The following is a 24,346-nucleotide window of genomic DNA, read 5'->3' as shown; positions in this document are numbered from 1 at the left end:
AGTGAAGGGGAAACTGGATGTAAATGCTCAAATACCTCCATTAAAACTAAATATAATTCATAATTTAAATATACATACATAGCTCATAAATCATGTTCTATAAATAGAAAATAAAATTAAAAAAGATCTATAACAGTAAACACATTATAATTTCTGTAATTATTAAAAAATAACAATTAGTTTCATAATTACAAAGAATCAAGACTTTTTAAAAGCATTTCTCTATCTTTTAACACTTTCCACGCTTGGTCTCGTTCCTTTCTTTGTAACTGTTTCTTCTTTAGCTTTGCGGAATTCGTCTTTCTGTAGATGTCCATAAGCTAAAATTTGAATAAATTGTGTTCAACCTTATAAAATTAAAAATACATTATTTGAAAATATTTTTTTCAAAAAAAAAAAAGGTTCACCTCACTGTCTAAGGATCTGATTTTACGTTTAATCTCTTGCCTCTTCATTTCGTGTTTGGCTTGAGCCAGCAATTTCGATAGATGTTCCTTATTTTGTGCAGCAACAATCTTCAATTCTTCCTCGCATTTTTTAATTTCGTTTAAAACTTCATCTGCTTCATCCTATTTAAATTTTAGTTATTGTAATAAGAAGCACAACGAATACTACTAACCCATAGAGGGAAAATCCGGATTAAATAAGTTATTATGTAAACTTACGTTGTCGTTAGCATCTAATAATCCTACTGCTTCCAATTCTCGACGAATTCTTTGTTCAAAACATGCGGTGGTGTGATATAATGGAAGTTTTGCCAGGTACAATGAGTTGTCATTTTCTTCTGTAACACGATTTAATTATAAATAATGCAAATCAAAATATTGACTTGCTATGTGGTGAACATGTCAAGATATGAAAAGTTTTATTTTAAGATGTTTCGTCAAATCATCAAATGAAATACATAAATTATTAATATACCCAATTTATTAAAAGAATCGTGTGAAGGTTCTTCCATCAATGCAGAAACTAACCGTTGCACTAACGGACCGGGAGTCATATCGTTACTGTAAAAATAAAATTTAAAAAAAAATCACAGTAGACTTACATCAAACATAAATGTTACTTAATTATTGAAACTTAATTAATGTATAACATATTAAAGTTACGCAGTCTTCATGCAGCTTCCTTTTAAAATGCCAGAATAAAAGTTGCATTGTATAAACAAAAATTGCGTACAAGTTACAAAAATTCTTTAGGAAAAGAAAATACTCGACTATAAATTAACTAAGCTTGAAAAATGAATTAACTAGAGTTACTTTTTGCTTGATGTTTTTTAAATTAATTGATAATTACTAACAAATTCAATATTACTAGCAGAAGGGAATTTGTACCACATGTTAGACGCTCTTTTTAGCATACTGATGGCATCAACTTCACCAGCACCCTTGGGTTGTTTGCTAACAGAAGATGCTTGCCTTTCTTGTCGAAGATCCTCTTCTGACCAGCACTCGGTATAGTGTTTACCTAAAGGGGGTATTTTAATGCCTGCTAAGTCAGTATCACATGCTGCGATGAGATTCTCCAGGTCCTGTGTAAAATATATGTTTTATAACCTTAAGAACCAAATAATAAATAAAAAATGACAAAAGAAATAAAAAATCAAATAGATTTTGCTTGCTAGTTCAGACATGATGATTTTTAGATGGGTAGAGATGTGAAAGAAGACATAAAAGAGCAGCCGATATCTTAGTATATCGAATTAGGGGCTATTCGCCATAGCTGACTGCAGACTTAATCCTTCAAGGCCGTGTGGTTATTAGGATAATTGTAGGCCTATTACCTGGCCACTGAAGGCTCAGAAAGCACATGCATCGCATGGGTCTGGCATGTGACAGCCTTTGTAGGTAGCACTGCATATGTTGTGTCAGTGCGAAAGGCTTGTCTGGCTAAGGATGTTACTTCTCGGAGAGGAAAACCAAGGTCTGAGAGCTTTGCCCAGGAGCCGCTCTCCAGAATTAAAGGTCTGATTAAACAGACGGGTCTGGACGGCAGGCTCTAGAGTAGTGGGAGCCACAATATATCCATGTGGTCGCGGTGGCGTAGGCCTTTAAGGCCGCCCTGCTAGAATCTGACTATCTATCTTAGTATCGCACATCAGCTACTTTCATCACGCAATATGTGGCAAATCCTTCCTTATTTTAACACCACTGCTCGATAACTCTTTAGGTGTTAAACCCAATGAACGTATAGAAAATGTGTGAAGTATTTCTTTTCATCCAAAAAAAAAGAAAACTAGAAACCGTGAGTCAAAGGTCACCTTTTTCATATTTAACATAAATAATACTCTGAAGGGGATGAATGAGACTTTTAAGGATTATTTTACTCTCTAACGTCCAGATACAAGAAAGACAAACGAAGTTTTTAGAACTTGCCTTGGTAGCAAAAATTGGAAAAAATATAACAGTTGTTTTTTATTATTCTAATAATTATTTTTTATAAAAATTATTCTTTCCTAAGAGGGATTGAACTAACTACTTGTTCAGAGATGTTGGCGTTAGTATAAAAGTCCTAGCCTAACAAATTTTATTTGCAAATTTACGAGTCTGCATAGCTTAGAACATTCTAGAATCAGCATGCAAATTCTATTTCCTTCACAAACATTCACACTCCTTTTACATGTTGTACATCATGACAACAATTATTAAATATAATAGACATCTAAGGGACTTGACCATCCTTTTGGGCTCACGGAATTTGACTTTTCTAACTTTCAAACTGCAATTATTCTCACCTTAATATTGTTCTCGGTGATTTCTCCAACATAAGGTTCAACCGAAGCCCAGAATTTATTAGGGATATCGTTTTTTGGCAATGAAACTTTAAGTGAATCTTTAGGAGTGTCACAGACCATTTCGCCAGAAATATCCTGAAGCAAAAAGATATAGATTAGTAAGTTTATTGCCAAATGCAGGCTCAAAATCACATAATCAAATGTAAACAGAAACTTGAGACATACAAACGAATATTTCTTACCAATCCCTTGTAATAGCACCCTCAATCCAATACGTAACTTAAAATTATTTGATGTAAAATTTTTAGTTTAAAGCTATTAGTTTACACTGACCCAATAGTTGTTTACAAGTCTTTTACAACATAACTTATTCTCAAAAATTATTTTTGGTTAAAATATATGTCATAAGGCAACTACAGAATGAATATAATATTGAGCGACAAGTAAGCTACAAAGGTGCTGTGATATTCCGAAGGCAAATTCAACTGCATTAAACAAAATACAAATAAATTATTTCTTCACTTCTATCACTTAAACCTACTGAAAAATATTGAAAATAGAATAGCCGATCTAATAATATTTCTGTCGATAAAAATTAAATTTCTAAAAGTAAATAAAAGTACAACTTTTGTCAATAAAAATGGTATCTGATATTTCCTGTGCTTTCACAAAAATGAAAGTAACCATACGTAAGTGAACAAGGAAGAAATAATTTATTTGGGTCCAAAAGTGCACAAATGTCCACAAAATGAAATGGTTCAAAGTTCTAAAAAGCGTGCAATTCGCGGAGATTCATTTCAAGAAAACAACTGAAAAATTTACTTCAAAGACAAAATTAAAAGTTTTTATGAGAACTTAATACACGAAAATTACTTAGGTCTGAAAATAGTACAATAATTTTTAAATTAGATTTACGCTCAACCATTTTATGAAGTGGACACATAAATGAGAGTGTGCTTCTAAGGACTAATGTTCACTAACAGAATCATTGCCACTGGACACCCCATCCATTTTACTGCTTGAGTCTCTGTCTCTTACTTTTGAAAGATCCTTCATCGATTTTGTAACTCTGCTGGTATCGTTCAATTTGCGTTTTTTCTAAAATAAGAGACAAATTATTACAGATCGATAAAACTTTAATGAATAACAAAACTCAATAGTGTCTGCTTAATAATGGTTTGGAAAATAATTCTTTTCCTTCAATGCAATTCACATTAATAACATTCGCATCAAGATGTAAGTAATACAAAATCATAAAGTTTAATTACTTGACTTAAAATAAGTGTTGCCTTATCTGGGGCTATATCTTCAGCTTGGTTTAATGTATCTAATTCAGCTTGTAACGTTCTCGACCTGACAGCAGCAGCAGACAACATCAATTCTAATTCTGGTTGAAGTCTATCTAATTCTTCCATGCTTACCGCACCATCGTCTTTATTTTTGTTTAATACTAAAGCATGGGGATACAAATAACTATCAAAAACTATCAAAATAAAATTTAAACCAATACTTGACAGACATACCATTCGAGTAACAATGTAAGTGCCTCGCTTTGTCAATTGTCTTTAGAATTGGAAAAACGAAATCCGCCTCTTCTGTGCCTTCTGATGAATGAAGTTCTTTCTGTTTACCATTACTGTTAGTGAAATTGCTACTATTTTTTCCTTTATCCTTCCTTGTGGAATATTTAGCTTTCATTGTAGCGAAGCCTTTAAACAATATGAAACTACTATTAAAGAACTTTTAAAGTTATAAACATTAACAAAAATTTAGCGGGACCAGAAAAATTACAAAATCATGCATACCTTTCCTAAGAAACTAGGTGATATTAGAACAATAACATAGTGTTCACTAATTCTTTTTAAGTAAATCTAAACCGCTAAGTAAAGATTTATAACCTCGAAATAATGCAGCAACTTAATTTGAAATAATTTTAACCAATAAAAGTTAGAGCTCAGTAAATTTGTGTGAAAAAAGTATTATTTATCGTCACTACTTGCCAGGGAAAACACCATAACACCTCAAACAAAGTATTACAGATTTCACTTCGCTTACTAGTGTTACCTCCTCAATAACCTTAACCTACTCACTGCCAATATTTACATTTACGTACATGCCTAGAGATTAGTTCGGACACAGGATTAACGATGAATTATTTTGCCGAAGCTCACGCCATAAGGTAACTGATTTAGTTTTTGTTTAGAAAGCAGTTTGATTTTTAACTAGTTCATCATTTCTCGCTTCAGATTGAATTTATCATTTTATGTTTTTAACAAAAGTTAATCTGATTTAAGGCTATTTCCATTTCAAGGAGAAATAAAAGAATTGTGATGTCTTGAAATGTAAGTTTATGAATTTTCAACAAAGGTTTCCAACACGAATTTCAAAAAAATGGATGACGATTACGATGAAGATCGCGAATGGGATGGACCTGTGGGAGAAGATGTAAAAATTTTACAATTCAATTCTTTGCATTTATTTCAGTTTGTCATGTTAATAATTGAAATAATTGAATTTAAATAACTATATTTTTTAAGTCGGATGGGGGTGAAGAAACAATGGAAAATCCACAAGAAGTATTAAGAGAATGCTTAGAAAAATTTAGTACACCAGATTATATCATGGAACCTGGCATATTTTCGCAGTTGAAAAGGTATAAGAAGCTTAAAAAAACTAACACTTTTTTTTATTTTAGTAAAGCTGAAAGCTTTTTATATTATTTAAGGTTTCTCAACATAGAACTAACTGCCTTTAGTTATTAATTAATAATAATATTTTTGTTTGCTATTAATCAACATTTTTAGGCAATCAAAATTTTCATATATTTTATTTTCAGATATTTTCAAGCTGGGGGCAGTCCTGAGCAAGTGATAGAGCTTTTGTCGCACAACTATAAAGCTGTCGCGCAGATGGCTAATCTTGTTGCAGAATGGCTTATTTTAGGAGGTATCTGTTAATAACATGAGAAAAAAAAAAATACTAGTATTAATGAAATTAGCGTTGTAATAGTGCACTGGTTTCCCATGCGGAGATCCTGGGATCGAATCAAGCTGCTAATTCGTGAGAGATTTTCAGTATCTTACATTTCATGTTTGATGATGGAAGTGTAACAAGAGAACCTTTTCCTGAGACCAATGATCGATCGTGCAAAATTTGTCACGCTGAGGGTTTTTTGTTGTTTTTTTTTTGTAACCAGTAGCTTTTGTTAGGGTTTGTTAGTATATTTCACTGCATGATGCAGGACGCCACCGTGGTAATTGAAAATTGTTTTCTTACAGTGGTTTCAACATTAATTTAGATCTGAAACCCATTTGTTTCCCCATCATTTAGACATCTTGAAGATCTGATTCAGTTATCACCGACCCTGATGAGAGAAAACGAACTCTAACGCAAAAAAGATTGTTCGATTTACCTGTCAGAGTTTCTGTTGCATGAAAAAACAAATTGTTTTAGTTATGATTAGATTAATTATTCCTAGGATGTTTTGAAATCAATTTTCCTAAAAAGTATTTTTTTATTCATTACCATCATTCTGGATTAAATACTCTAACTTTATTTTAGGCGTTAAAGTGACGAATGTTCAAGCAATGGTTGAAAATCATCTAAAAGAAATGATTTTGAAGACGTTTGATCCTAAGAAAGCAGACACTATATTTACCGAAGAAGGAGAGGTATTCAAACAAATTTAAGATAATTTTGTTCATGAGATGGTTTAAATGTTGAACCCGTCTGTAGTTCTTTATTTCATGAGAGTAGCAGCGTCAGATAATGTTCAATTCACCTTCATGAAAAAAGTCTCATTTGAAACCAATTCATTCCAAGTTTTGTTATTAGACTCCTGCTTGGCTGACAGCTATGATAGAACATCCAACTTGGAGATCTCTTATTTATCGCCTTGCTGAAGAATATCCAGATTGCCTTATGCTCAATTTTACAATTAAGGTTGCTTATTTATTTTATTTATGTAATTTTTTTAATATCGACAACGTATTCATTTTTGTTGTCTACACTGTGTTTTTTTTGGTGTTAGTTAATATCAGATGCGGGCTTCCAAGGAGAAATAACGTCGATATCCACTGCTGCTCAGCAGATTGAAGTGTTTTCTCGTGTTCTTAAAACTGCAATTTCTGGCTTCCTTACTACTTCAGATGACTGGCAGAAGAGTATTGACGAATGTGGGGTATGTATTTGTTATTTTTTAATACTATTTATTATGATTTTATGTTATTAATTGTAGAAATCGCCATCTCGCAGTTTTAACTTTGCCCTCATATTTCTTTTTTCGAGAGAATCTTATTCTTTCAATCGTGTCAAATTTATGAAATTGACTTTTCGCCACACATTAATTACATACAACAAAATACATTTGAATGAATCCTTCATTAAACAAAAAATAAATAAATAATAAAAAAAATTCTGTATGTGCCTGCATGTGAACAGGATAACTCAAAAAGTACAGTTTACAGAAATTTTGAATATGCCATTCCTTTTGATATTGCTTTGATTTTGAGAATTGAACTAAAATCAATCGAATGTTTTTCTCAATATTTTGCTGAATTATTTTCTAATTTTGGCAATTTTCTTAAGAATGATTCTAACATTTCTTTACTTATCTTTTATTACGTATCCATTTACAAATCTAAATACATATTACTTAAAATTAAACTCGTTATATATATGAGAACAAATGACAAATCGATGTCACTTTAAGCTTTCTTCTAAAAATGCTTTTCTATACACGTTCTATACAAACAGTTTCCTTTTTTAATTCGGGGCTTGATGTCCTTCTACCAAATTGTGCCTGGGGAGGGGACGAGAGCTCATCTTAACTATTAATGCTTAGTGAACCTAAGATATAAGTTGCAACTTGCGGGATTCGAACTGGGGATCTCTCAATTACTAGTCCGCGCTCATGACAACTACAAAAAACCCGCCTCATCTATATAATATTTTCCCTTAACAAAAACTGACAGTTTAAAAAGTTAAGTAAGCAAGTATTCATACTAACTTAGTATTCATTCATACTTCAGTTAGTTATTTAAATTATATAGAAAGTTTCAAAAGTCGTGTTTTTAATTGACACTTTATTACAATTGTTATTATTTAAGAAATTTACTGCACAAATTTTCAATTATTTTTTGTATAGTTTATTAGATGTCACTGACCCTTAAGCTGGCCATTTTCATATACAAAATATTTGTTCAGTAAAGGGCAGCTCCCATTTAACTCTTTTGATTGTTTTAAAAGATATTAAACTACTCATTCACAGGTATTTAAAAAGATGGTAACACAAAACAAAAATTATGACGTTAATTAACAAAAAAAAAAAAAGAAAAGCATTTGCCAACATTTGTTACCGTTAATGATATTTTGTTTTTAAATATCTGATTTAAGTTTTCTTATGTTGCACATCACTAAAATTTTAACCCTCAATTTCCCCCCTCACAATGTTCAGATTTTATGAAATTTTGCTCAAATATTGGGGAACTTCTGCCTCTATATTGAAGTTTTTGTATGTTGTACTTGTATCTATCTAATATTTCATATTTTTTAGTCACGTGAGTGTGCCCATTAGATTTTTTCTAAAATAGTTCCAATAGTATAAATTGTTTAATTTAAGGTAACTACTATTCGGTGAAAATTCTAGTTTACAAGAAAACGTAACTACGTACGTATTAATAAAAAAAGTCGTGTGAGTGTGCATAATAGATGTTAAATATTAAATTGGAAATAGTAAACAATCAATGGAGCCGAAAGTTGCCGACAAAAACCGATCACATTCGGCTTGATAGAAATAAAAGCAAAAGAAAGTCATGTGAGTGTGAAAATAAAATTAATCATGGTCATGGAGCCGAAAGTTGCCGACAAAAACCGATCGTATTCGGCTTGTTAAAGAGAAGAGAGAGAAATAAGATATTTAAAAACACGGCTAAGGCTGGATGGGTTAGAGAACCAGTGATTCTTGGAAATCTGTTCTTTTTCTTATTAATTTTCCAACTTCTAACCCATCGGTCCTTAATCGCATAGGTTTGTGCTGACTTTACCTCTCTGAAGTGAGTTTATCCTCTATATCTCAGGAACGGATGATCGTACAGAGTTCAAATTTGATATTTCATTCTGGTGCCACCAGCGGAAGCTGCCATAAATTTTTGGTCAAAATAGCTCCACCGGAAGTACCACTTTACTGAATAGATTTTTCACTTTTTAACTTTTTTTAAAAAACCGCTTCTTGGATTTACTTTAAACTTGGTATAATTATAACTCTCTAATAGTTCTATAACTTTTATGGGAAACATTTTTCTGTAATACTTCGATTAAGGGCACTTTTTTAAATTAATTAATTAAATTTTAAATTAACAAAATTAATGAAATTTAATGCAATAAAATTACTTAAATTATATCAGTTTTAATTAAATGTCATTCAAACACATAGTTCTATATAAATATAGTTTCTAATAAGGATTCAAATTAGCGAGGAATCGTTCCAAATAAAAAACAACAACTCGTCTTTTTGCCCACGTTTCGACAAATATATTGCCTTCTTCAGGGTCTGGATATTACAAATAGAACAATACAAAACAATTTAGAGAATGGAAACACAGTAATACAAATAAAATAAATAAAATACAATAAATTTTTATAATTATTGAAACTTACGTGGCTATGTGGGTTGGTTGAGTTACAGAAAACTAAGAGCCAGAACTAGAGAACAGGTATTTATATAACGAATATAACGGGACTTATAAGGGAATTTTGGTAATGACTATAAAGAGTCGAGGCAGATACAATAGAATAATTACAATGCTTAGTTTAACAAAAGAGTAAAATAGATGTGGAGATTTCTTTTAATACAAAACATTAATGACAACATAGGAAAAACCAAAACCCTTATGTATATGGAATACATACAAACCAAATGATCAAAAGTAAATTTAAAAAACGCAGCAATAATTTTGTACAAAATTTTCATATCTTTTTATTTTTTATAATACAGCAATTGGGTCTCCCCTGAAGTTAAATGGGTTGTTTTGTTTGACTATGTGGCACATTTCTAGACAATTTACTTTGTGATGGCTTTTTCCCCTATCCAGTATTGTCACATTTTGGAAGTCGACTTTATCATTGGGCTAAGATTTTACAGAGTTATTAGTAGTAAATTTTTAGGAAGAAGTCATATATAATTGGGGCTAACTCTTCTTTCATTGGTGGTACAGCATCAAGACCCTCAAACAATTGCAAGCGAAGATTCGCCCTTTATTTCAAACAAAATTTCGGAATTTTATCTTTTATATAAAAAGAGAGAAAAAAAGTCATGGTGGGTGTTTTTTCAACGTTACGTTTTTTTTGGGGGCAGTTTTTGACTATCAAACCTTGTATAACTGCCCTACTGGACAGTTTTAATAATATTTATAGAAAATGCTGGACCTCTAATTTGAAGCTAAATTATTAACAAGTAGTTCAGTAACGATTTATATAATTTTATTAGTTTTATTATTTATATATTTAGAACGTTTCAACATCTAAAGTAATTGACTTTACTTCCCAATAACAGCAGTGAATTATAGGGGTTCTTAAGAAGAGAAAATATAAGGGTATCACGCTTGGAAGAGAAATACCTTTGAGTAGTTCCCACTAGAATTTGTCTTATACGCCTTCTTTTTCTGAGTAGTTTGATACATAATATCAAATTGGAAATTCTTGTGATTTTTTAAAAAATATACTTAATGAAAACTTTTTTCAAAAGTTGTTTTAAGAAAATTGAATTTGATTTTAGAAAATGGTTTGCCACGGTCAACACACTTATGTATACAGTCAAGTACTTCTACACGTTCTTTCCAAGGAAGCAAAGGGAGGTTCTACGATGAAAAGACTGGCTCAGGAAATTACAAAATGCGCCCAACAAGAGTGAGAATTTAAATTATTCCGCATGATTAAATGTTTATTTTGAAATAAGCTGTTTTCTGTGGCCTTATAATTTTGTAACATTTATTCAAAAGTAGAAAAGTTATTGCTATAATATCTTGGAGCAAACAATGAAGACATTGGATAAACATTGAAGAATTAGAGAAACATTTCCAATTAAGTAGAGATATTTTAAGATTAAAACTTCTTATTGACAGTTCTTTTTAGAATAAAAATTATCCGATTAGAAAAGAAGGAACTATGCAACCAGTACTTTCATGTGTTTTTGTATTAACCTTGTAAGTTAGAACAACTTTAATACGGTTCTAGATTATATTTATATAATCCCCTTAACCAAAACTTTCAATTTAAAAAAGTGAAGTATAAGAGTTGATTAAACGACAGAGGATACACAAATCAGCAACTACCCAACATTTCATTAATACTTATGCACTTATTTGAACTTATTAGTAACGTTCAAAGAAGTTTATTTATTTAAATTTGTTTCTAATTTTCTCCCCATTTTCCTAAACTGTTTTTATAAGTTCTTTAACATTTTGCCTTTGATCAATATCCACATGAGTTTACAGAAGATATTTAAAAACACATTAAAACCCATTTTTACTTTTGGAATTTGAAACGATGTAGGTGTAAGAGCAGGTTGCCACTTTAATGTTACATGGCAGAACAATATTCCCTTCATTCTGCCAGATTTTATAAAAATGGGACTAAGATTGACAAAGGTATTAATAATAATTTTAGAGAGGGCTTCACCATAAGTAGGGCTAAGTTTTCTCCTATTGCAGTTTAGCGTCGAAGCTTTCAAAATTCATATCTAATCAAAATTTCCTACATTCATGCAAATCGATTGAGGCGTTAGGCGCTTCGATTTTGTATTTTATGTTATTTTTTTTTTTTACATTTGCTTATTTTAAAGAAAATTTAGGAATTTTATCTTATTAATAGAAAAAGAGGAATAAACTGACAAATTCAGGCGTTATTCAACATTACGCTTTTTATTGCAGTTTTAGATGATCAACCCTAACGGACTCTTATAATATTTAACTTATTTATAACGTTCCATTTTTAATTACAGGTACATATGACTACTGTAAAATTGGCAAATATGTAAATTTTCTTAACGCGTATGTTCACGTGCGGTTATTGAGTATTTACATTACGGAGAATGTAAATCTTAAGGAAAAAAACAACTTTTTTTTTTGTTTAGCTTACTTAAGTTTTGTTTCGTTTTTTTTATCCGTGTCAAAATTTACTTATTTGTTTGCAGACACGACGTAACGCCTATAACAATGTCATTAAATGGCGCTGCTGGATATCCTCAGGCTTGCCAGGCTCTATCGTCAATGATGTCGAGGAATACCTTGAATCCAGCTGATATTACTGTGCTCTATAGAAACTACAATGCACCTGATCCACCTCCAATTGATCTCATCAGGACTCCACAATTTTTAGGTTTTTTTTTTTTGTTATTCGTAGTCTTATGATTTTATTTTCATTTAATTTTTCTTAAGCAAAAAGCTATTTCTTGGGTAAAACAAGAAGCAGGTTTTTCTTTTGTTAACTTTTTGAAAAACAATACTTAGGTTATAGATTTCAATATAGAATGGAGTATTTTCTCTTTAGCATTTCAAGATTCACCAAAATATTTGAAGATTTAATGGTAATTTTGATTACTTTTTTAAAATTTCTAGTAGCTGAAAAAAAGATATCTAAATATTGGTACGAATTTTTATTTCCCCATATTCCACTAGACCTTTTTTGCAAAAGAAAAAAAAATAAGTTAAAAGAAAAACTTCTAATAAGACAATTTCTTGCACTTTCTAAACTAATATTTGAAGTTTCAAATTACTGCAGCTTTTTTGTCTGTGGTACATCGCGCAAACAAAAAAAAGTGCACAAAGAGAGAATTATTCCTTACAAAAACTTTCTTCTATCTAGTTTTTTCTATCTCTATTTTTAATAATATTAATAATAAATGCTAATTTCTTTTTTAAAACTTATCATAAATCATTGACGATTTTGTTACAGAACTCTTAGTGGATGCTCTCTTTCGTCCAGGAATGAAATTAAATCCAGAGCATAAACCCAAATATGTTTATCTTCTAGCGTATGCAACTTCTGTTAGTGAATCAGCATTAACTACTGGAAAGAAAACGGGTTCGGGGAGAAGAAATATTAATAAAGAAGAACTTAAAGCCACTGCTTTAGCAATTGATAAAGTTCACAACATTTGCAACACTACAAAAGGATCTACAGAATTAATTGCTGAACTCTCAACGATCTATCATTGTATAAAGTTAGTAACTGATTTAACCTTTATTTCGCTATGTATATATATTTTTTTATATTATTCTGTTAAATATTTTACCTATTTGAAAAGCTGGTAAAGTGGGTAAAGTAGTTTTTGTATTAGTGTATAGATAATCAATGCAATCAATCAAATTTGAAATTAATTTGTTGTTATGCACAAATAAGCCAATTTTTTGAATTCACTGAATGTTTTGACGTCTAAGGAACAATGTAATTTAAGAGTAAAAAGGAATAAAAGTTCAGTTTTAGTCGGCAATTACAGTATTCAGCACTAACAGCACAAAACTAATTACTATACCATATTTACCTTAGTAACTCCAAATCGTATTACGCTGTCCGCGTCTGTTCACAGGCATAGGTTTGTTGAGACACAGTTTCCAGTGTTGCAAGACATACTGCCATCAACTAGTGTTTTGTGTGGTTTAATTCAGTATTTTAAGCTTACAATGTATGATGGATTTAATTTTTCTACATTCATGCAGCATAGGCGTATCTAGCGGGGTTTAGGGGTTAAATCCCTCTGTCCCCAAATATTTATGAAAAATAAAAGTTTTACAATAATGTACGATGACAAAGTAATTTGAATGTAGACTATGTACATTATTTAGAAAATTCTAGCTCGTGGACAAGTTTAAATTGCTTTACTCTTCTCCATGTTTAAGTGTGAAACTTAAATTCATTGTTTTTTTTTGTTTTTGTTTTCTAAACATGATTCTCTAATCTAAAAAGTGCACGTAAGTTTAAGTTAGATTAGATTCCGTGAGTATTTTCCAGTTAGCCTTTCCGAGCACCCACTAGTTTTTTCATTCCTATCTTTATGATTTGATTTACAGTTTGGACACAGCATCTGGGTAAAGCTTGAAGTCACAAGATTTTCTACCCTAAGAGCCTTAGACAACTATATACACCCTTCACACTGACAGAAAAATACTCAGAAAGTCTAATAGCATTTCTTTTTTTTTCTGTTTAACCTACACAAGCTGTAGGTACCAGTACTCTTCAAAAGCTCCACAGACAATCTTAAAATGCCTTAAATTAACGTCGTAGGTCTTTCTAATCAGTATAGCCGCCTGGATGTCTGAGAAAGTAACGATTTTCTCTTATAATCTGAACAGTGCCAGTGTAGTCCATTAGTCTGAAAGACTGTAGCCAATTTTGCTAGACTTACCTAGACATCATGCTTGGAATCAACGCCGTTCACCTCTGTTCCGCTCTAGCTCACAGAACCATAAACTTAAGTAATTATTTATGCTTAGCTTAAAGAGATCATGTTTGCAGTAATTATTTTGTAAAAATATTCTCTGATATCTCATTAGAAAAGGGATAGTGCGTATTCTAAATTAAAGAATATTTTTTAAGAAATTTCTTCTTATTTTGATGGATGCGCTTGAAGTAATATTAATAATATCTATTACTGACAAATATTATGTGAAAACTGACTTATATACGCTACAAAATGCGACGCTTGGAGCAAGTTCAAGTCATGATAATTATATGATTTAAAGCAGAAGCAAAATACGCGTCACAATATCTAGTTTCCTTAAGAGGGAGAGGGTAAAGTAATGATGTGAATTTCTGTCTTCTCCGCTTTTATTTAATCTGATTTCTGTCTTTATTTTCAGCTTTTATTGCATTCTCTTCACTTATCTTCATTCTGTCAATTATCGTATTTAATGTCTCAGAATGTCTATGGTTTTAGGTTTCCAGTGGTATCAATTGGAATCGTACGATGGGTTGAATGTGTTGTGACTGAACCGTCTTATTTTAAACTGAGTACTGAACACACTCCAATCCATTTGGCTTTGTTGGATGAAGTTGTTACCAATCATCCACTTTTACATCATACAGTACTTTCCCTTTTCATAAGGTTATTTGAAAGTAAACAAGATGAGTTAGAGATACTAGTTCAGGTAAGTCTGGGGTGTTGCATTTTCTTTACTGTTTTTATTTAAGAATTCAATATTAAATCATAAATGTTCTAGCTTGAAATGAAAAAAATGTTATTGGAGCGAATGGTGAACTTACTAAGTAGAGGCTGCGTAGTTCCTGTAGTGAAATACATTAAACAATGCTGGCAGCGTGGAGATACGGACATCTCCTTAATCAGATACTTTGTTACCGAGGTAAACTTATTACACAATCTTTTTAATTTGTTCTGACATTAATTATTATAGCTCCCAATGTGCTTATTTTAATTGGTTAATCATTTTGTAAGGTTCGTTTTATAGGATTAATCTTATTCGCAACTCACATGAATTGCATTTGTATACTGAATTGGCTAAAAGCATAAATTGCAGGAAGTTCATACATGTAAAATATTTGTGAAAACAACATTAAACTTTTTTAGTCGTAGATTTCATGAAATGATTAAAAACCTTATTTGTGTTATAAATCGGGATACTAGAAACTATTTCAAAAGCGGAATTAAAATACGAATGAATCAGATATTTTTCAGCCATTCGACCAATTACTAATGTGTCCTTACTGACAAGTTACTACTGCATTCATTTATTTCTTTATTGTGTCTACTAATTGCATCATTATTAACCCAAAAATATTCATTCATCCGAAATTATTATATTGTACATTTATACACCAGCTAAATACGTAATGTGATAAGTTTAAGAAATAATGTTTCTTTTAGGTACTGGAAGCTATAGCACCGCCTTACACATCAGAATTCGTCCAACTTTTTCTTCCAATTGTAGAAAATGAAGAAATAACTGGTAATATGCGAAGTGATTCAGAAAATGATCCAGTCTCTGATTTCATTAGTGAGTATTTTTTTTTATATTATCTTAGAGTCTTGAGAGAGATTAACAAAAATTTTATATTCCATCTCTAAAATATTGATACTAAAATAAATAAATAAATGAGGGGTTTCGAACTAGGCTCCTCCAAAGTGCGCAATGAATGAGTTCATTTAAATCAAAGTAACTTTAATAAGAATCAAATGTTCGTTACAATTTTTCTTCAAAATTGCAATAATTTCTCAGTTTTAACCGTAAATATTTTTTACTAAAAGTATGAAGCTTTGGAAATAAAAAATGAAGTAACAAAGCTTTATATATTTTATTAACATATTTTATTTTCATTCTTATTACTTGTATAAACTTTTTTGCTGTTTTTAATAAAATGATATATTTAAAGAAAATTTAATTTTATTATCTTCATTTAACATTTCAGTGCACTGCAAGACGAACTACACAACTGTTTGTTAAAATTTATTTAAATATTTTGTACATTTTATTGAGCAAAATTGTCTGAAGATACTTCCGATACTTTGAACTTAAAATATTTGATTTATAGAAGTTTCTTTTTAAACAAAATATAAAAAAATAAAAAATGTTATTCACAACGAAAGACCTGTACCATTAAATTTTAATTGAAATTTTTGTACGCTGTGTCTGGTATGTACCTGAAATAATTTTGGTGCCAGTTAAATATTACCCACATTTAAACATAAAATATAAAATAAAATGTTTTTACAATTCTGTGTCTACAAATTTTTGTATATCCTGTTCAATGTGGATTAGGAAAATTGTTCATTAAGATTCCATGTCTAACTCATCTAACATGCTTTTTATCTAGGACTGAAATTTCGCTTCAAATCAGTTTCATGGAGTATTTCGTTTAATTAGAAGTTTAGCTTACAGAAAGAAAATTGTATATTGAAAGCAAATTTTGAGCAAAAGCTGTTTAAGAATTTTTACCTCTACACTCAAAATAGTTAATCCCCTTTATATGTATTACCACTGTTTTGAAGACTATTTTGTTGAAATTTATCTGATTCCTTGCTAATTTCTTATTATAATTGCAAATTATTCAATACTCAACTTACCTTTGGTTAGAATTTTGATTCTTTATTTTCCATTGGTATAGCGGCATCATAACCGAAACTCATTTTTATTATATCGATGAACATTGATAATGTGAAACATGATACTACTGCATGATTTAGATTTTCAATTAATTGACTTCTTTCAGCGTTATCCAGATTTAGCCTTATTAAGACAACTGATAGTGCTCCACCTACAACCTATTTTATACCATTCAATTAAAAAAGTTATGCCTTGTCAAATTAAATGTTAGGGAGGAAGTAATATTTATTCATACACCACTTTGCTGGTTAAAAAAATTATTTTTCTTTGCATCGCGCTCCAGAATCATCCATATAAACCTCTTCCTTATTTATTTGTACGGCAGAGCTGGAGTTATTTTTAGCTCCATTGTATATTTATTTATTTACGGTGAAATGAAATTATTAGGAGTGCTAATGATCATAGCAGACGATTCACCGAAGGTTCAGGAATTAATACTATCTCTATTAAGACAAATCTTAAGAAGATTTCTAAGAAGATCAAAAATGTTAGAATCAAACAACTGTAGATATATTTGCAGAATATTGTATAGTTGCTAATTTGTAACAGAGCTGTTAGTTTCAAAATCCAGTCTTTTAAGCTTTGATGTGGCCTTTTTTTAGATATACTTTTTTAACGCATTAAATTCATAAAAAGAAACGAAATCAATTTTTTATCGCAATGGAATCTCATTATTTATCGATCAAAATGAAGCAATGATTATAACTTAGATTAAATTGTTTATTATATAAATAACGCCGAATGCAGACTCCTTTCAACCCTTCCCAGAGCGAGAGCCAGCGTTAGGTGCTATCTATCCTGTGACTATAGATTGTCGTGTAGTCAGACAGAAGCTTAAGCCTCCTTAGAGACGAGATTACTAAGTGGGGCAGAAAATACTAAGGTATCAACAATTCGATTACCGGACGTGCATCATTGTGGCTCGTCACTTCTTAAATTCGGCAGACACCATATCAACAGTGATAATATTGAGGAATCCACAATCTGTGAATTTTTTGGATTAATGAGATTCGAAGAGATAATTTTATAAATCGCCTTTAATGGATGTAGGAATTAATTTCCTTCAGCGTTATTATTTTTACTGCGATAACTATTATGAAATAAGCAAAAAGGCCTCTTATTAATAATAATTTCCGTTAGGACAGTTTTATAAAGTTTGATCGTCAAAAACTGTAATAAAAAGCGTAACATTGAAAGAACACTCAACTTTGACCATTTTTGCCATACAGGATAAAAAATCTGTGTTTGTTGATGCTCCTCTTCAGCAAATTTACAATTCTTTGAACCACAGTGAATTTGAACCATTTAATTCACTCTGTAGAAAGAAAACAAATTTGAAAAACAAAAAATGTATAAACAAAAAAATGACATTATTTCAAAACCTAGTTTAAAATCTTAAATGGAAACATTTTTCCTTAAATTCCACTATCGAGAATGTAAGTTTCTGCTTTATTATCATTAATTCTGTGAACTATTTTTGGTGAAATATTTCAAGAATAAAATCCTTTGAGTTAGGTAAACAATTTCTAAATACAAAATTTTTATAAAAATATTTTTATTTAACAAACGTATAAAAAAGAAATTCTTTAGCGATAATGGAAACATTTTTTATCCTTCAATACTTTATTTCTCATAATCAATCTAAACTCAGCGCATTGGAATTCCAATAAGTTTAATCTTCGGCGCTTTTGTATTTTACAAATATACATTTATAAAAATAAAAAATTGGTACGAATTTTCCATTGAATAATGTACTACATTTGGAGAGGAATTATATTAATGCTTTTAAAATCTCCTTCAGCAAATTAATTCCTCTTTTCTTTTTAAATATTAAAATGAAATTTGTTCTTCTTATCTTTGAACCAAGTCAATTTTTAACTCTTAACTATCAACTATTTGAAGAGGCTGATTTGAATGTTCCATTCCAAAACCTGATATGATCACATTAACTATAGATATGACAAATACCATGATCAATATAATGTCATTGAGTATGGTAGCGGGGAGATGGTCTCCAACCTGATTTATATCCAGTCCACCAATGATTAAGAATAGAATCCCCACGCACATCTGTAGAAACAAGTATTGACTAATTTATTTTTCTGGCAAATCCTAATTCAAAAAAACAAAATGTATTTTTAAGTTATACTATTATAACTCTCTAAAAAGAAGTAAGATCAACCAATCACTGTTCTTGTATTGATTTCATTAGAAAGGAACATGACCAAAAATGGAAAATGAATATCCATTATTAAGATGACAAGAATTCTGAAAATAGAGGGAGTTACGAGTAGATTTAGTTAAAACCTTATCTTTAAAAATCTTGGTTTTTGGAGAACAAATTATTAATACCATAAATTTTGATTGAATAAACGTTTTTTACTTTAAAATAAAGGTATAAAGTCACATAGGCTCAATAAAAATAAACCTTCAAATCATAGAATGCCATAATTAAAATTAAAATATTCTTTCTTAAATTACATCCCATATTTAAGATGCTCTTTCTCTGAATTATCTACTTCAGTTATCCATTGTGTAAATTTCTTACTTACTAATTCAATTTTTATGCGTATAAAGTGTAGGAGCCTAGAATTTCTGCACTGGAAGAATTACGCAGTTTTTCCTACCTTTACTTTTAGAAAGCTTTCCAATTGTATAAATTTAATTTGTGTAAATGAAATTTTAATGTATTTCAGAGATGTTAGCATGATATTTTGCTTCATTCATTTTGTAGTCATCGATGGTTTCTGTGTTCGCCAAACTTTTATCACTATATACTAGTGAACAATGCTGTAACCATCCTTGCGTTTGTTTATTGATTCGTATGAGAAATTCACACTGTTTATTAAGATATCTGAAGAAAATAAGAATGTTTACAAAACGAAGTACGATGTCAGAGATCTTTAATATTTTCCAGCAACCAACCACTGCGATTTTACACATTTCATTGATGAAATTATATATATATTGTTTATTGCAGATAGCTTTTTATTCTGATAAACTATTGTTTCTAGGGCTTAATATTTAAACAAAATTTTCTACCTCTATCAAAATCAAAAAATGTATACAGCTAGCAAACTAATAATTTAATATTTATCTATAAAAGTATCAGTGTACATTCACATTTATCATACATTTTTCGAAGACCAAATATTGTTTACTTTTTAATATAACATGTGTACATACTATTATTTTTAAATTAATTAATTCGAACAAGTTGCATGAAAATAATTAGTAAATTTATTTTAGTTGAAGGTTGTTTTTTAAAAATTTCACAACAGTATGCTTAATGAAAGAAAAAGAATTAAAATTAATTAAAAATGTTGAATTTCCATCATCGGAAGGCGAGAAACTGAATCAGGTTAATATAGTCAAATAGTAGAAATGAACTAGCTATCGCCTATGATGCTAACTCAGTATTAACTGGCACAATTCGCCCAAGGCTGGGATCGAACGCTGATATCAAGAGATTGAGTGCTGTGACCACGAACGAGCCAGCCAGTGCTAAATGGTTGATTATGAGAGCAGAAGTCTTGTATTCAATGAGATGTAGGCGGCAGTCACGCATTAGATTCAATGATAGAAACAGCACTCCCATCCCAACCTGTAGAGCCATTATGAGTGATGAAGATGTTGATGGTTCTTTTCTTCCATGTGTGTTTACATTTTATTTCTATTATTAGCTTCACACCAAGTTTCATTTGAGAATAGAAAAAATGGTAATGTAAACCTAATCTCAAAACTACCATTTCATCGAAACAGTCAATTCAATGCCGAATAAAGCATGAGAAGCCCTTAAGACTATCTCTTTCTGGAAATGTTAAAATCCCAATTGACAGGTATACTTCAAAACTTGAAATATTAACTAAGCTATAAAAAAGTTCTTAACTTGTTCACTGTTCATGTTTTTTGTGTGACATATACGTTACTAGAATGCATCCATATTAGGATAAAGCAGTGCACTGACCAAACCAAAAGTCGAGATCCGAAATGCCCGGGTTCAATAAAATAAATTATTTCTAAAGATATTTTGAAAAATAAAAGTTGAAGGTTTAGTAGGGTAGATGAGATCCTAAATTTAATCATTGGAGGTTTTTTCGTAAATAACGTCAGAAATTCACAACCGCTTTACCTTTTCTTTTTAATAACAAAGGCATTTTTAGGCATAAATATTGTTTAAGAGATCTATTAAATTTGATTGTCTCTGCACTTGAGATTAAATAATGTCAATATGAATGAAAACTATATACTTTACCTAATTTTTATTTTATCGCAAAATAAAAATTGGAACCTTAATTACAGAAAATTAAAGAAGTCCTTGCAAAGTTTGAGTCGAATCTACCCTCTTATTTCAACAGAATCTCCACGCTTTTTATGCTTCAAATATTGCGTTTTACATAAAATCAATAATTCATAATTTGCTTAGGATAAATGGAAAATGGACTGATGAGATTTCAGAACATTGTCGTCAAAACTTACTACAGGAAAAAAAAGAGTAAATTCAATAGGTTTCAAAATTTATACCTATAATAATAGTTTAAGCATTTAACTCAAATATTCTTTTTCCATTTTATCAAATTTTTATTTATCTAAAATGTAACGATTTTTTTCTTTCTCTTATCCACATATTAAAGAAAGTGTTGAATCGTATAGAGTTTTGATTCTAGCTTTTCTCTGGAAATATCGGTTTTGTGTTATGCTTTACTACTAACTTATTTTGACATTGTTGGAAAAGCATTAAATAAAAGTAAGTCTTTCATTTCCTGATTGCCTAAAGAATTTCCCGCGCACGATATTTATTATTATTTGGAACCTCTCAACGACATACAATTACGCTAAAAAATGACTGTAAAAATTAACAATAGGATAATCAAACCCTCTTTGTATTCTTACAAATAGTGTTGCCTAGCGCTACAAAGTCTGTTTAGCATTATAACTTATTTTGAGTATAATTTGTCATTTTTTTGTTTGATTAATATTTCCCGCTAAAATCAGAACACCAATAATCCCAAAACATCCACCTAATAATGAAGGTTATTACTATAGAAACCGCTAGAATAACAAACAGCAATCAATCGGAATATTTAATCTAACTCAATATTTAATATGAAAAAACGAAAATAATAATTTACATAACAAATTAAATATAAACAATAATGCATCTTACCTGTAGTATAATTGATGTTGTAATTAGGCCTAACATCAATGAATAAAATTCATGTTTGTCTCCAACTTGTAATATATATTTGAGTTGACTTGCATTTGCTGTTAATAATGCAATATCTAGCATTCCCTGTGCAATGGTCTTTTTTGTAGCATATCTATTTGCATCTAATGGTTTACCAGGTTGTAGCTAAAATATAAAAATATAATAAATTAGCAATTCATTTTACTCACTACATTATTTCAATTTTTTATAATATTTATTTCCTTTCAGACAGGACAAGAGCAAAAAATAAAATTCATGAGAGTTTCTTAATACTTCATTAAGGAACTTCTAAGGTGAAAATGTCACTAGAATAAAGAAAAAGTAGATTTGAATTCCGCCCCGATGTGGCAAAATTATTAAATGTGAAACTATTATAAATATCCCTTCATTTTTAACGATATCTATTAATTGTTTAAAGAATTTCTTTGTAAGGTAGAGGCTGATAAGTTTAATTCAATTATTTAAAGTAAAAACCAAAAAATATTTTAAGCAGTTCCTTCTTACATAAACCTTTGGACTAGAAGGAAGGTGAAAAAATCGTTTCTTTTAGCGCTCTATCTCTTGAGATTGCATCCAATGAATCAAAATAAAATTACTTACGGAGGTGGTTATTTCTGGTGAAATTGCTGAATTAGAAATCATGTTTATTCCGTAACTAGACAGTAACTACTAGAGAACTTAACACTTCTGTATTCTTTTATATTGGTCTTCTAAAATCAATAATATGTATATCAAATGTTTCCATCTTTGTGTTTACTCCGTGTAGCCTAATTTAATTTTTAAAAATATATTTTGCAATAAATGAAGAGAATGTATGAATGATAGTACAATTTATTGAATTTACTAAAAATTGGGTTGCAGAAAAAATAAAAGTTCATATAAAATAATCTTTTATGAATTTCTACAAAATACAGTTTGAGTTTATTGGAATTAATTTTTTCTGATAGCAAATTTAAATTATAATTCATATAATTCAAGTGTGATTATAAATTTATTCGCTTTAAAAAAAAAAAAAAAACTATCGCAGGCAAATTGCACTTCAGAAAGTGCGAAAAAATCGGTACTCTTTCCTTTTCTAGTGGAAATTAAAGTTTTGCTTTGACCTTGCCAGTCATTCGATATCGAATTTCAACCAGAATTATCCGTTTTGACCCCCGAGTTCAGAAAAGGGTTGATAGAAATTTTTTTGTGTATATGTGCGTGTGAACACTGAAGCTCAAAAAGAAAAAAGTCGCTGGGTACTCGGAATTTATATTGTATGGGTGCCGCCATGTGACCTGACAGCAGTATTGCAGAGACGGTATCTTTTTGGAGTACTTTACTAAAGCCACACAAAAACAACCTTTATATTAGCTGTTTTATTTCTCGGAGCTCTCGATTTTATTTTGCTAATTTATTATTAGGCTTAGGCATATTTTTGCTTTTATATTTAATAATGTTGTTTCTATATTTGATAAAATTTTGCTTGCGTGACTTTTCTTTTTCTCTACTTAAGCAATCTTGGAGATACTTTTAAGATTTGATAATCTTGAACATATTTGTGTTTTTTTTAAAATAATTTTTTATTTTTTTTATCATTAAATAATATTAACATTAAATATCAATTATATTTTCTTTTAATTCGGTTACAAAAAGAAATAGATTATTCTGTCTGATAAAGCTATTTCTATGAATACCAAGGTAGAATTTGAATTACTTGATGGAGTGCAATCACCTTATACTCATTGGAAGATTAGGTGCTTAAGAAAACAGCCAAACGGTTTGAGGCGCTAACGCAAAGCTGAGATGTATCATCGTACCGTGATTGATTCCCGATGTTGGGCTTTAATTTAATGATAAAAATATTTATAATATTATGATAGTTATTTGCCTATCTTATTGGCAGTTGGACTTAAACCCGGCCGAAGCAATAGGCTTAATAAAAAGTTCACATTGATGCGACCAAGTACAATACCTTTCGTAGAACACTCTCAATATGTCGGGCTCAAAATAAGTGTATCTGGAAGAGTAGCCTTACATTAACTTGAAAATAGAAAGCAGAAGGGTCCAACAAAGATTACCACTAGCAAATTGGTTTTAATTCCATCAAATAATAATAATGTATCGTCGGGCAGAGAACAAGTTCTGTCGTGGGGTTAATATAGTTTAATTAGTTCTTATTTTTCTTTTTCTTTTATTCTTCTAGTAGGGGAAGTTTGTAATCAGGTAGATTTTCTATTTTTTTTCCGATTATATTACATCTGCTAGTAGAGACTGGGTAAAGAAAAATTATTAATTCATTAAAAAGTT

General features: G+C 30.2%; 4 protein-coding genes across 11 annotated transcripts in view; 2 read left to right on the top strand and 2 right to left on the bottom strand.

The window, feature by feature from the left end:
• Positions 1-36: 36 nt before the first annotated feature.
• Ada3 (transcriptional adaptor 3) lies at positions 37-4,679 on the bottom strand. Of its 4 annotated transcripts, none has more exons than XM_074119811.1 (10): positions 4,540-4,679; positions 4,258-4,443; positions 4,003-4,184; positions 3,716-3,832; positions 2,735-2,869; positions 1,335-1,531; positions 922-1,007; positions 666-784; positions 408-569; positions 37-320 (listed from the first exon to the last, which is right to left on the bottom strand). In XM_074119811.1, the coding sequence occupies exons 2-10, from the start codon at positions 4,430-4,432 to the stop codon at positions 189-191; spliced, it is 1,305 nt and encodes a 434-aa protein (XP_073975912.1). In that variant the 5' UTR covers positions 4,433-4,443; positions 4,540-4,679; the 3' UTR covers positions 37-188. The 4 variants fall into 4 exon arrangements, with proteins under 4 accessions (XP_073975912.1, XP_073975916.1, XP_073975915.1 ...); XM_074119815.1 differs by having other exon boundaries at positions 1,419-1,531; XM_074119814.1 differs by having other exon boundaries at positions 3,773-3,832.
• Positions 4,680-4,777: 98 nt separating this feature from the next.
• On the top strand, positions 4,778-16,460 carry TH1 (negative elongation factor complex member TH1). The gene is made up of 14 exons (XM_074119805.1): positions 4,778-4,913; positions 5,029-5,179; positions 5,272-5,387; positions 5,571-5,680; positions 6,296-6,405; positions 6,569-6,676; positions 6,765-6,914; positions 10,509-10,639; positions 11,925-12,109; positions 12,686-12,953; positions 14,667-14,877; positions 14,950-15,090; positions 15,612-15,741; positions 16,154-16,460. Exons 2-14 carry the CDS (start codon positions 5,126-5,128, stop codon positions 16,186-16,188), a joined length of 1,749 nt encoding a protein of 582 aa, XP_073975906.1. The 5' UTR covers positions 4,778-4,913; positions 5,029-5,125; the 3' UTR covers positions 16,189-16,460.
• NijC (Ninjurin C) lies at positions 16,188-22,873 on the bottom strand. 4 transcript variants are annotated; one of them, XM_074119831.1, is made up of 4 exons: positions 22,658-22,817; positions 22,016-22,201; positions 16,809-17,006; positions 16,188-16,385 (listed from the first exon to the last, which is right to left on the bottom strand). In XM_074119831.1, the coding sequence occupies exons 1-3, from the start codon at positions 22,697-22,699 to the stop codon at positions 16,815-16,817; spliced, it is 420 nt and encodes a 139-aa protein (XP_073975932.1). In that variant the 5' UTR covers positions 22,700-22,817; the 3' UTR covers positions 16,188-16,385; positions 16,809-16,814. The 4 variants fall into 4 exon arrangements, with proteins under 4 accessions (XP_073975932.1, XP_073975934.1, XP_073975933.1 ...); XM_074119833.1 differs by lacking the exons at positions 16,188-16,385; positions 16,809-17,006 and adding exons at positions 17,013-18,163; positions 18,817-18,918 and having other exon boundaries at positions 22,658-22,865; XM_074119832.1 differs by lacking the exons at positions 16,188-16,385; positions 16,809-17,006 and adding an exon at positions 18,387-18,918 and having other exon boundaries at positions 22,658-22,826.
• Positions 20,452-24,346, top strand: part of Mical (Molecule interacting with CasL) — a 51,359-nt gene continuing 47,464 nt past the window's right edge. For both annotated transcript variants that reach the window (XM_074119782.1, XM_074119781.1), the window contains exon 1: positions 20,452-20,687. The gene's annotated coding sequence lies outside the window, so the exon portion shown is untranslated. The remainder of the gene's footprint in view (positions 20,688-24,346) is intronic.

This window comes from Rhodnius prolixus, unplaced genomic scaffold (genome assembly GCF_049639745.1).
Source record: "Rhodnius prolixus isolate KJV_2025 unplaced genomic scaffold, Rpr scaffold_2, whole genome shotgun sequence".
Lineage (NCBI taxonomy): Eukaryota > Metazoa > Arthropoda > Insecta > Hemiptera > Reduviidae > Rhodnius > Rhodnius prolixus.
Note: the sequence above shows the minus strand (reverse complement) of the source record. Positions and strands in the feature narration are given on the sequence as shown.

What these genes read in the sequence shown, in the direction of transcription:
- Ada3 (XM_074119811.1), bottom strand. Translation starts at nt 4,432, where the DNA reads ATGAAAGCTAAATATTCCACAAGGAAGGATAAAGGAAAAAATAGTAGC. An exon ending in CTTACATTGTTACTCGAATG is followed by an intron (nt 4,185 to 4,257) that starts GTATGTCTGTCA and finishes CCCATGCTTTAG; the next exon opens with TATTAAACAAAAATAAAGAC. An exon ending in TCAGATCCTTAGACAGTGAG is followed by an intron (nt 321 to 407) that starts GTGAACCTTTTT and finishes TTCAAATTTTAG; the next exon opens with CTTATGGACATCTACAGAAA.
- TH1 (XM_074119805.1), top strand. Translation starts at nt 5,126, where the DNA reads ATGGATGACGATTACGATGAAGATCGCGAATGGGATGGACCTGTGGGA. An exon ending in ATATTTTCGCAGTTGAAAAG is followed by an intron (nt 5,388 to 5,570) that starts GTATAAGAAGCT and finishes TTTTATTTTCAG; the next exon opens with ATATTTTCAAGCTGGGGGCA. An exon ending in AGAGTATTGACGAATGTGGG is followed by an intron (nt 6,915 to 10,508) that starts GTATGTATTTGT and finishes ATTTGATTTTAG; the next exon opens with AAAATGGTTTGCCACGGTCA.
- NijC (XM_074119830.1), bottom strand. Translation starts at nt 22,699, where the DNA reads ATGATTTCTAATTCAGCAATTTCACCAGAAATAACCACCTCC. An exon ending in CACCAGAAATAACCACCTCC is followed by an intron (nt 22,202 to 22,657) that starts GTAAGTAATTTT and finishes TTTATATTTTAG; the next exon opens with CTACAACCTGGTAAACCATT. An exon ending in CAACATCAATTATACTACAG is followed by an intron (nt 20,453 to 22,015) that starts GTAAGATGCATT and finishes ATGGCTCTACAG; the next exon opens with GTTGGGATGGGAGTGCTGTT.